General features: G+C 36.3%; 1 protein-coding gene across 1 annotated transcript in view; it reads left to right on the top strand.

The window, feature by feature from the left end:
- Positions 1-12919, top strand: part of FAR2 (fatty acyl-CoA reductase 2) — a 197903-nt gene that overhangs the window by 164445 nt on the left and 20539 nt on the right. The window contains exons 5-8 of the mRNA XM_003265651.3: positions 4267-4444; positions 5774-5818; positions 7607-7725; positions 8453-8520. Coding sequence (XP_003265699.1) covers positions 4267-4444; positions 5774-5818; positions 7607-7725; positions 8453-8520 — 410 coding nt within the window. The remainder of the gene's footprint in view (positions 1-4266; positions 4445-5773; positions 5819-7606; positions 7726-8452; positions 8521-12919) is intronic.

The raw sequence follows: 12919 nt of genomic DNA, 5'->3' as shown, positions 1-12919 counted from the left end.
AGTTCTTCGAAGCTTTAATGGAAAGTTCCTAGTAGATGTGTACCTACTAAAAACCATGCTTCTGAGGCTACACAGTCACCAGAAGACACAGCTAATCTGCCATGTGAAAAAGGAAAGGTGGCGTGTGCACTGAGGGTGCAGGCATGAGGCAGGGGAATGGAGGCCCCCACAGCCAGCAGCAGTGGCCCTTATCACAGCCCTCTGGGAGATAAGAAAGGAGGTCAGATGTTGGAAAGTAGTCTTTTTTTGCCTTCGTGTTATAGAACACATTGTTAGCACTAAAAAAAGCTGACCTCTTCTAGGGGAATGGTGAAAGCTGATTCTAGCACTTGTCCTTTTAATTTCAGGATGGCACAGCTTCAAAATGACATCTAAGTAGCTAAATAAAAATGAGAATTCTGTGTACTTTGATATTAGCAGGCTTTAAATTACAAACCAGAATAAGATTAAATTGTTTCTTAACCAAACCGAGTAATTTTCAAATGGCAGGCCATTGGCAGGGCATTCAGCATCTGGCTCATGTTTGAACCTGGCTAGGTGTTCTGTAAAAGTCTTGAGGGAAATACAGAGGCCAATTCTCCATAAGCATTAGGCTCAGAAATACCTGCTTCCCACTGGAAAGTTTAAGTTGACCTTGAAGCCACCTTCACCAAACCGAGGTTGGTCAACACTTTTCACCATTGCCACTGGACACTTTACTTCCAATTTTGCTTCCTGCTCTACAAAGATAACCCCTTCCTTCCTTTCCCACATTCTCCCTACAACCTCGTCTTCTTTTGAGTTCATCCACTTTCTCTCATCATTGTCCATCTCTGCTTCCCAAAACCTTATATAGTACAGAAATTGGCCAATCAAGATTATCATGTGGAAGAACATCCATTTACTGAATAAGGCAGCTGGCTCCTGGGGGCAGAAAGGTGATTATACACAGTGATAAAAATCATAATCCCTGATCTTCTGGACTCACTGTCTTTCCAGTGGGGAGACAGACACATAAGCAAATACAACTTGATAACTACAACAATCAAGAGAATGACGTAATCTAGCCCGGAGAAAGAGAGAGCAAACATTATCATAAGACAGTGTGTCCACTACTTACTCTAACAGATTTCCTGATAAACTACTAGGCTTGCCCACTTGTTGCATAAGAAAATTGAGGGGATCAGGGGCGGGGAAATACATATGCCTCTTGGTATTTCATTCAGTAAATACATAAATAAACTATTAATGATATAATCATGTTGATTCAATAAGTTTAAAACCAAAACTGATAATCTTTAGAGGAAATTGTGTATGTGTGTACATGTGAACACACATAGACATATACATACTGCTTTCTGAAATTTTCAATGACTTTATGCTTCTGAAGCAATTCAAGTTTAGAATTTGAGACCCATGGGTTTAAAACATCTTCTTGAGTATACTGGAGGACATTTAGATTAATTTCAGACATGTATGTTGGTTTATATAGTGTTTTTTATCTATGCTAACTTATTTACTGTTTTAAAAACAAATTGAGAACAAACAACAGCAGCAACCCTGAATTGAGTGTTTAAGTCCTAAGAATGGCTTGGCCCAACCAGTGGATGTGCATGTTTATTAGACTAATCTCCTCTGAACCTAGGAAGTGGCTGGATGAGCTTCAGATGGTCTGTTTGGCTGTATTATAAATGATATTTTATTTTTATTTGTTTTATTGATTTATTTATTTACTTATTTATTTTGAGACAGGGTCTGTCACCCAGGCTGGAGTATGGTGGCACAATTATGGCTCATTGGAGCCTCCAACTCCCAAGCTCAAGCAATCCTCCTGCCTCAGCCTCCTGAGCAGGTGGAACTGCAGGTGCACACCACCATGCCCCATTAATTTTTTAAAACTTTTTTTGTAGAGGCAGGGTGTTACTATGTTGCCTAGGCTTGTCTCAAACTCCTGGACTCAAACGATCCTCCTTTCTCAGCCTCCCAAAGTGCTGGGATTACAGGTTTGAGTCACTGCACTTGGCCAGAAATGACACCTTAAAACTAACTATTACCTACAAAGATGTATGCTCACTGGTTGTTTTATTAAAAAAATAACAATGCCTTAGGTTTATTGGCTCATTTTGTTTTATCAAGGAGCTTAAATGCAGTTGTGAATATTCCTGTTTACTCTCATGATAATTTAGAATGAGTATAATTATTGCCATTTTCACAAGTACAGTTGGAATGAAATAATTTATATTCCTGTTTACTCTTATGAGAATTTATAATGAGTATAATTATTGCCATTTTCACAAGTACAACTGGAATGAGAAGATAAAACCGTGGAATACAGGTGTAGCTGAGAGTAGAAGAGGCAAGTCATCTATAGAATATTAAAATTTCTTGCATGCATGCTGTCAGAAATCTACAAAACCAAAATTTTCTAAAACAAGCAAACTCACCAAGCTTTATAAGGCCCCTATCCCCCTATTATCCTTTCCATGTACCCCAACATTAATGACAGCAACTGGTACTAGCCATGTGACATACAATGCCTGCACATTATTGGGCTCTGATGTTTCCTAGGTTTGTTTTTTTTTTTACAGCTTTATTGAAATTAAGCTCTATTCCCTCAAGACCTGGTTTTCATAAACTATATATTTTTGCAGGTGAGAGAAAATGGTCTCAGGTCAGTCAATCCACTGTTGACCCACAAATGCAATGAGATAGTGGTAGGATTATTGTTAAGATGGAGAGGTGTCTGCATCATCCTATATTCTTTCCCAGCCCCCAGGTGACCATATAATTAAAATATCCTAGATATTTCTATGTAGTTGAAGTTGTTTTTGATTCTAGAAGCCCTCAATCTTTCTCTGTTCAATTTAAATGAAAAGACATTTGAGTATCCAGAACACACTCAGCACTAATAGAAGCAAAGCAAGAAAAATGGAAACATTATAGTCAATGCCCATGTTCTACCTCAGGATCAAATGAGGCATTAAAATTGAAAGTTGTGATCCTGAATAAGTCTTAACATCATGCACATCTTAGCTGCTCAAAAATTTGTCATGTCAGCAGAGTGGTAACAGTGAAGATTTTCTACAATCAAAATAGGATAGTTCTCTTCTGTTCTATAAAATAGAAATAAATATACCACATTGATTAGAAAAATCACACTAGCATATTTTGGCAGCTTAATTTTTAAAAAGCTATGTTATATCAATGATTTAACCACATAGATCTGTCAGCTAGAAGAATGTTACATATATAATTGACAATACTTTTGTTGCTTTCTTAGAGAGGTGTAGATAGACTTTGGGGTTATCAAGTGGTTCTGACATATTTGTAAGAAAGATTAGGCTGATGCTATGGTAACTTGGTTATTCATGATACATGTTATCTTATAAGTAGGAGTGGTCAATAATCGTGATTTTGAAGCTATTTCAGGGCACTATAATCACCCCACTTGACAGACTTCAGAATTCACTGGAAATCTCTGGAGATAATTTTCAAGTTATTAGCATAGACTCTAAACAGACCTTCAAAATGCATTACATAGGTTTGCTAAAACAGATTGTAAGTGCCAAAAGTAGTCGCTTTGATTTGATTTGCATTGAGTGGAATTTTTAAAATTTAAAGCTAAAGGCTTCAGGATTACTGTACTGGATTTTTATCGGACAACACTGAGTAGGGCTGCCACTGAAGCACTTTGGATGACAGCCTCTAACTCCCTGAACACAGCATGCAGCACACTACTGGGAGAATGACTGAGACTCAAATATGTGTTCAATGAATGTACTTACGAGCTTGCTAGAGAGGAAGTAAAGTAATAACTACCTCTAATATAGTACTACTAAAGCTCTAATTTAGTACTACTACAATAAAGTAGTAATCAGTACTGATAAAGCAGCAGTAGTGCTAAAGTAGTACTAATAAAGTAGTACTAATAGCGCTATACTATCATTCGTAATAAAGTAGTATTGCTATTGATTCTATTGGTCTACCTACCTACCTGCCTGCCTGCCTGCCTGCCTACCTACCTACCTACGTACGTACCTACCTACCTACCTACCTACCTACCGATCTGTTTGGATGGGAGGGCATAGGATAAGATTGGGCTTAGCAGTGGAGTGCAAAAAGCTTATGCATGCTTTGAACAGGTACACACTCAAACTTGGTATCATGTGACTGTTCTGAATTCCAGAACTGAGGCTAAAAGGTGGAAGTTTTGTTTGTGTCTCCCATTTTCCTTTTGGTTTATTGTCTAACATATGTTACTAGAATTCTCTTTACTCTACCTTTTAGGTGGTTAGACGATGCTATTATTGACGAGATTACACCCAAACTGATCAGAGATTGGCCCAATATTTACACCTACACCAAGGCCTTGGGAGAAATGGTGGTGCAGCAAGAGAGCAGGAACCTGAACATTGCCATCATAAGGCCCTCCATTGTGGGAGCAACTTGGCAGGAGCCTTTCCCAGTAAGCCCACTCACCTGGATTCTGTGTTTTGCTTCCAAACTAAGGTTCTTCTAGCCCAATTACTTTCTGATGTCTTTCTTCTTCTCCTCCTCAGGATTTATAGCTAAGTACAGCCAACAGAATATGAACCCATTAAACTAGGGCAAAATTCCACTTTGGGTTCAGGATTTACCCAGCATGTGGCTCCTCTGGCAGTTATCTTGACTGTCCTAGAGTTGGATGGAGAGCTTAAATTAGCTTCTAATTACTCTAGTCTCAAAATTCCCATGGATGATGGTTTCATATCTTGGCTTTCCTACTATAGTTTAAGCATACCAGAATGTCCTTGATGGTAGTATTGTCCAAATTGGTATTATTGCAACTGCCAGGGTAAACAAGAGTTTCAAAGTTCACAGAAGGATCTCAGTTTAGGAATACTAATTTTTTTTAAACCTCAGTATACTGCCATGACCTTTTGAAAATACTTTGAATTACACCATCTTCTTCAAAGCAAGTCTGTGAAGCTTTGGGGTAGATAAATTCCAGCTCCACTACTTACTGGTAATGCTACATTTTTGAGTTGTCCCTTCCATAAAACAGGACAGATACTACTTTGGAGAGTTGATTTGATGAGACAATGTATGAGGAGTGGTCCCTACTAAAAGGCTCAATATTAATCCATCTTCTCCTCTCTTCTCTCTCCTCTCCCGTTAGAAACACACATTTGACTTTTATACTGTAACGTAAAGAGACATAATAAGGTCAGCTGAATGGCTTAGGTCTTAAGAAACAAACTTAAAAACACATTTCCCTCTAGCTGCTCTTAAACATAATCTCCATAACATCTTTAAGCAAGCCAATACACACACACACACACACACACACACACACACACACACACACATATATATATCTGGCATGGACTCTATAGCTGGTAAAAAATGTTAAGAAATGGGCCATTAACACAAATCATGTTTTCAATGTTCTCCTAAGGAGGCTGAAATCAGGACTAATGTGGAGAAGTATGGTTGGTGAATTGCTTAGCAGATCATGATATAAGGACAAGGTCCAATTTAGTCCATAAGAGGTCATAAAACACCACAAAACCATTCATGACTCCTGCTAAGAAAACCAATCCTGGCAAAATTCTAATTTTTGCACACTCAAAGTACAGAAAATGGCCAATGCTTTGCCATTATCTTTTGAGATATTAATAATACTGAATTAGATAATTCTATTGGCTGGGATCTCAGTGCTCTTGTTTGAAATTTATTAAGATTAGACTGCAGATGTTCCAAGATAAAACAATTTTCTGAAATGTGTAACCAACAGAAATCTTCTTTCTTTTAGGGTTGGGTTGATAATATAAATGGACCTAATGGACTCATTATTGCGGTATGTATAACGATGAAGAAATAACTCCCTGAAATGTAGTAGAGGAATAGTAACAAAATTCTTAGTGCTGGCTTAGCTTCATTGATCCAAAAACATAAATGTTACTTTACTAATAACTGAGGCATATTATTTTAATTGTTCTGATTGTAATATAGAGGCAGGATGAAATTATTCTTTGAGAATTTTTTATCAGAAAAACAGAGGTAATGTGCTATCAGTTACTATTTAGGAGTTTTATTTTTGAAGTCTTTGAGCATCAAGGACTTTTCTTTAGTTACCACAAGATGGGGGTATTTCCTCCTTTTTGCAGTTTATAATCTCATGAATTAGTGCAGTGAATTGAGGATGCAGTAAAAATATCTTCAAAGATTATTAAATTCTTGATTATAAAACACATGTAAGAGTTTATGTGCACGTATAGAAAAGAGATATACATCAATAATTCTTAATGAATACAAGAAAGAGAACTACCAATTGGAGCAAATTTTTCAAATACAAAAATCCATGAATATAGGCAACACCTTTTCAATAATCTCTTACCAGGAGAAACGTGGCTCCTCTAGGTAAGCAGCCCTTAGTGCGCATCTGCCCGAAGTCCAGATTGATCCAGCCAAGCTGTGGGGCTTCACAGCTCACACTGAAGCATTTCGGGTCTAAACCCCACTTCACTCTTCCGTATAATGAATAGGAAATTAGTGATCTAAATGAGTTTAAATTTTATTAGGGATTTAGACTGTGCTTCAGACTCTGTCTCTGTTCCTCCCAGAACTAGGTTCAACATGAATTGCAATACAAATATCAGACAGTGAATTATAACAGTGACAAAGATCTTCCTTCCGATTTCTGATTTTTCTAGCAGCCCCTTTCTTTCTGTTTCCCACCTGCCTTCAACTCTTTCTTCTACAAAAGTTCAGTGGGGTGAACGTTTAGTGACTTAGAACATCATTATTTTAACATGATCCCAAAACGGGTTTCATTATATGCAAAGCTGCATATTCATTTACATTTTCTAAAATGTTCTAAATTGGTTTCTTATGTCCAAAAGAAGTGGAGCTAGTTATAAGAAAACAGAACTGAGTAACATAAGAAAGTGCTAATCGTTGCAAATCAATGTTGGAAACATGCAAAGCACAAAGAATCAATTTCATAAACTCAACAAATTATTAACATGAATAATTCCTAATTCTTGCATCTATATAACATCAGTGATCTGTGAGGTGAACTAAGATACTGAATAAAAAGTAAATAATAAGGCAATTTTTCCAAGCCAAAAAAAAAGTTTTGTTTTATTAATGGTGGAATTTCACCAATTAATGTTTTTCAAATAAATATTTCTTAAACTTTTAGTGCCTACTGTTGCTTGTAAGTTAATAAACCCTAGCAGAAAACAAAATCATCAAGGAAATGGTAAACAAATATTAATGGGAAAATTAATGGGAAATTTGTATAACCTTAATTCTTAACATGTCTTATGAATTAATTTTTAAGATGTAAAAGTTTATTCTTGGTGTTTGTTGAGTTTATTAACCTCTCACAAATTTGAGGAATTTTATTCCCTAAAGGAACGTGAGGAACACTAGTAGTTCATGGAAATGCTGGAGATGCACTTGGCTGGGAAGGTAGGATAGGCTGAGGAAGTCAGACTTAGCATAAGAACCTGGTAAGCAGTGGATCAATGTTAGCTGTTTTCACTTACTGCACTAGTATAATAAGTTTGATGATACATACTTTAGCCCCAGCTATTATTTAAGACTCGGTTTAACGTTTTATGTTCTTTTTCCTATGCAGACTGGGAAAGGGTTTCTTCGGGCCATAAAAGCTACTCCAATGGCTGTGGCAGACCTAATTCCAGTTGATACAGTCATCAATCTCATGCTAGCTGTAGGATGGTATACTGCAGTTCACAGGTGTGGATGCTCAAGTGGGCTTTCAAAGACTTCATGAGGGGCAGAGTGAATATATTCGGCCCATTTTCCAAATATAGGCATTTCATTGTACAAGACCCCAAATGTGTGAAAGTGTGTATTTCAATATTTTATAGAGTTCCTAATATGCCATCATATATACGTTGAGTTATTTTATAAATGCAGTTTAGTACTTGGCTACTCATAAAGTAATAAAACCTTTAAATCACTTAACCATAAAATTCTTGATAACCAAAAGGCTTTTCTTTCTAGTCAGTAGTCGAAAATTCAGCTTTTTCTTTTAGGGCAAAGGAGATAGAAGCTGATGAAATGACAGAATATTTTTTTTAATTGAACTCTGGTAAATGCCAAAAGTTCAGTCACGATGTGTGTGGAAGCTTCCTGGTACAAAGGAAAAAAAATAGGTTGTTCATATATTTGGGTTTGTTAGTAAATTAAATTTTTCTTATGTGAACTCACACATATGTGCTCCATAATATGTCAGTCCTATTTAACATCTCTTTCACACACACACACACACACGTTTTTCCTAGTCTTCTTCCATTTTGCTTATTAACCCAGAGAAAGAATGAACGATGGAAGCCTTTCATAGGTTGCCTTAATCAGATGAATTACTGAAACCACTCTGTCTAAATATTATTTTTCCTTATTTTTCTTTCATTAGTTTTCCATTTTGTTGTACTTATCTAATTTTTATTTCATTTTACAGACCTAAGTCAACATTAGTCTACCACAGTACATCTGGTAACCTCAATCCCTGCAATTGGCACAAAATGGGTAAGTACTTTAGCTATGTAACTCTATAATTACTAGTGTCTGGCACAGAGAAAAAATTGACAAAGTGTGTCATGGAGCTTAGAGCTTATATGGGGAGAAAGACAAAAAGTAAGTAAAGAGACAAAATAATGAGAAATTGTAAATGTGTGATAGTTAACTAGAATGTACTGTGGTTACCAAAGAAAGGAGTCAGTGGCAATATGTACATGATTGTAAGCAGTAAGGGGTCCATTGGCTATAGCGATTTTAAAAATGATGAAACAAAGCAAAAGTTGGCAGTTATAAAGAATGTCAGTGATAAAATACTGAAATACTCCTCCCTGTTGGAGCAGTGGCTCCTACACACACCCCTTCCCTTCTTGATATGTCACTGAGAATGCGATGTCATCAATGACCAATGAGATTTAGAAAAGTTAGGTGATATTAATCCTTTGTTATTGAGTCCATCATACTGATCATTAATTTATGCAGCTTGCCTCTCAGGTGTGCAATAACCACTCCACTAGCGATTTGTAAAAGTGAATAGGAATCACTATGGGAGAAATAAAAACAACACCCAGAGTCCTTGAACCCTGGGACCAAGGTCTTGGGCGGTGCTGAGGAAACTATATTTTTAATAAGCATCTAGATGATTCTTGATGCTTGGTGAAACAGAGAAACCCTGTACTATACAAATGATTGATTTGTTTGAATGTAAAGGATTGGATCTGTTCAATGTATAAAACCATGGAAATAGAGTTGAGTACAACTTAAACATCTAATGATGGTAGAAAGTTAAAGTAGGGAGTTTGGCTATTCTGTAGGATTTCTTACTACCTACTAATGCACACTTTCTTTCCCTGTTACATAGGTAACACTACCTCTACACATTCCAGTGGTAAGCCATGGTGCCGCACTGAGAGTTCTATTGCGGGGCAGCTAGACACTGTGGCTCATTTTATAATAGGCTTTGAATTGAAAAATGCTTTTCCAAGAATGAAAAATACCTGGCATGCAGGTATTTTTCTCTACTCCCCTTACACCTATAGCAAACATTGTTGCCTGATACAACATTGTTTCTCCCTGTGCCAAGGCTCTGTTCTAGATTCCCATCTAATACAGCATTTCTGGAAGCTATTACTAATTAATTTGATGTTGCATTCAAATTAAATTTGTTTGTGTTTCCCATCAGGGTTCTTAAGAGGGATCAAAATGCCTCCTACGAGGAGCAGTAGCCATGCCGTAGGAGGTTGAACATACATAGCCTCAGGTGACATTACAGGAGTGATAGACAGCTGGGTCAGTGAACATAGGATATCACAATCTCTTATGCTATCAATCTGTGCATAACTTTTGGTTATGCACAGAACCAAATGTTTTAATAATGCCACATATGTTTTAATAAATGCCTATGAACCGGTGATTCTTGAGACTCTTCAAATTTTAAACTATCCTGCCATTTTTAGGATAAACCCAAGTTGGTCATAGCATGTTATTATCTTTTTTATATTCTGTTTAATTCAGTTTGCTCATAGTTCCCTTGTTGTTCTCTATTCTCTGAAAGTGTTTGTGTAATATTAGAGCAATCTATTCCTTGGAAACTTGGTAAAATTACCTATAAATTATCTGGATTTGTAATTTTGTTGTGAGAGGATTCTGTGTTGCTTCAATAGTTAAAGAATTTTGCAGGCTTTCAGTTTCTACAGGAATCAGTTTTAGTAAATTATATTTGTCTCTTTTTCTAATAATTTGTTTTAAAATGTATTCACATAAAATTTTTCATGTTATATCAATTTTTTGGCCTAAACTGTATCTGTAATTATATTTCTCTTTTAATTCATATTTGTGTGTCTTCTACATAGGGTTTATTATTTCTTTTTTTCAAAGAAACAACTTCTGGCTTTATTGATTCTTTATTATGTTGCTTCGTTTTCTACTGCATTGGTATATTGCCTTATCTCTATTTTCCCCTTCCTCCTGTTTGATTATTTCTTTCTTCTCTTTAACTTAGAAATATAGCTCACGAATATTCGGCTTTTCTAATACATGCATTTATGGCTTTATATTTCGCTCAAATGCCACTTTGGCTGTATCCCACACATTTAGTTGTATGATGTTTATGTTATCATTACTCTCTAAGCATTAAGCATTATTCATTTAAATTCTTCTTTGACCTATGAGGATGTAGAAGTGCAGTTTTCAATTGCCAAATTAAACTTTCTACATGTGCATGAGTTTCTACTTGTCCTTCAGATCAGAAAGACAATAGCCTAATGGTTAAAAGTCTTGGGCTTTAAGATCTAATAGACTTGGATTCAAATCTTAGCTCATTCATTCACTCCTGTATTCATTAAGTAGGCATTATTCTTGGGCTATGGATACATCACTAAACAGAAATCCATGCCCACATAGATGTTATATGCTGGTATGGGTCCTACCATTTAGTAGACTCCACTACTTACTAATTGTATCAACTTGAAAAAGTCACTCAGTTTCTCCCTGTAGATCTTTTTTTTTTTTTAATCTGTCAATGAGAATAATAATTATTCTATTCCAGGGAGCTCTTGGGAGGATTTAATGAGATAAAGTGCTTAGCACAGTGATTAGAACGGTGAACATTTCAGTAAATGCTTGCTATTACCATTTGGACAGCTTTCTCAGAAAGCCTTTCCTAACCCAGCCTCACCCCTCCCCTTCCCGGCACCCAGACACAGCTAGAGCTTCTTTTGTCTTCCTCCAGAGTATATTGTAGTGATCTCTAGCAGAATACTCAGGCAAAATATTGTAATCATAAACTGTCCACATCTCCCACCAGATTGCCAATTCCTTAAAGACAGGGAATATATCATATGTATTATTATTATTTTTTTACCTCAGCATCTACCACACTGCCTAGCAAGTGTTAAATGCTAAATAAATGTATTTGTAATGACTAAAAGAAGGATTGGTATGGATTTAGGAAATGGAAAGTAATTGTATGTTGCTGAGATATTTATTCATTCATTTAGTCAAAAAATATTTATTGGGTACTGATTACCTGCCAACCATTTTCAAGGTGGTACATAGGTTGAAACAAAACAGACAACATTTTGTTATGGTACTTAAATCTTAAAAGGAAAAATATACATCAGATATGGTTGAGAGACTGCAAAAAAAAAAAAAAATAAAACAGACTAAAGAAGTAAATAGTGATGTGGGAAGGCTGCTATTTTATATGTAATGGCCAAGGAAAGTCTCCCTGATAAGGTGTCATCTTAGCAGAGACCTGAAAGAAGTGAGGTGGCAAATCAGAGGGACATGTGGAGGAAATATTCCAAGTTGAAGAAACAATAAGTGCTACAGCTCTTTAATCATATTCAAGGACAGCAAGGAGGCCAGTATAGCTGCAGCAGAAGCACTGAGGGGGAGAATGGTAGGAGATAAAGTCAGAGTGGTGGGCAGAGAGAGTGAGGATGCAGAGAGTGCAAAGCCTTCCAGACCATGGCTTTGCCTCCAAATGAGATGCGATTCCACTGAAGGGCTCTGAATGGAGAAGTATCTGTAATATATTCTGAGTTACAAGAATCACTCTGGCTGCCACATGGAGGTCAGACTGTAGGAGTACAAGGGCAGTGGCAGAGACCATTTAGGACAGTACTGCAACATTCTAGGCTACAGTAGTGGTTTGGATCGGAGACACAGCAGGTGGAAATTATGATTCTGGGTATTTTTCAAACAGAGAGCTGATAGATTTTGTTGAATTGTGTGGGGGTTGTTAAAGAGAAGAATCAAGGATGACCCCAAAGTTTTTGGCTGAACTACTAAAAAAATTGAGTTACCATTTGGTTAGAGGTAAAAGACTAGTGAAGAAGCAAGTTTGTGTATGTATTGGGAAGGGGGTGGTTGGTAGTGGGAGTATCAGGAGGTCAATTTTAGAGCTGTTAAATGTGAATGTCTATTACACATCCAGATGGAAATGTTGAACAGGTACATGGATATATAGATCAGAATGTCAGTGTTGAGATCAGAATTTCTTATGCTATCAACCTGTGCATAACTTTTGGTTATGCACAGAACCAAATGTTTTAATAATGCCACAAATGTTTTAATAAATGCCTATGAACCAGGTGATTCTTGAGACTCTTCTTTGTATAGGATTTATATTTTCAGATAGATTTTAGCTGGTATTTTTTTAAGGACGGCAATAATCGTATTACCATAATAACTGATATCATCATAATTGAATAATGAGCTTAGGTATATGCTTTGAAAAAAAACCTACATACATTAAATAAAATTGAATTCAAATGAATATCTTTTGCAAACAACTACTGAATTCACAAATGTACATAAAAAGTTCTTAAGCTTAATCTAAGTAATAATATAAAAAGAAAAATACTATTATGAATAAAACTCTGGATACCAGAGTGGACAACTGAGT

The sequence above is a fragment of the Nomascus leucogenys genome, chromosome 23 (genome assembly GCF_006542625.1).
Source record: "Nomascus leucogenys isolate Asia chromosome 23, Asia_NLE_v1, whole genome shotgun sequence".
In the NCBI taxonomy this organism is placed as follows: domain Eukaryota; kingdom Metazoa; phylum Chordata; class Mammalia; order Primates; family Hylobatidae; genus Nomascus; species Nomascus leucogenys.
The sequence above is the reverse complement of the archived record's forward strand: the minus strand, read 5'-3'. Positions and strand labels throughout refer to the sequence as shown.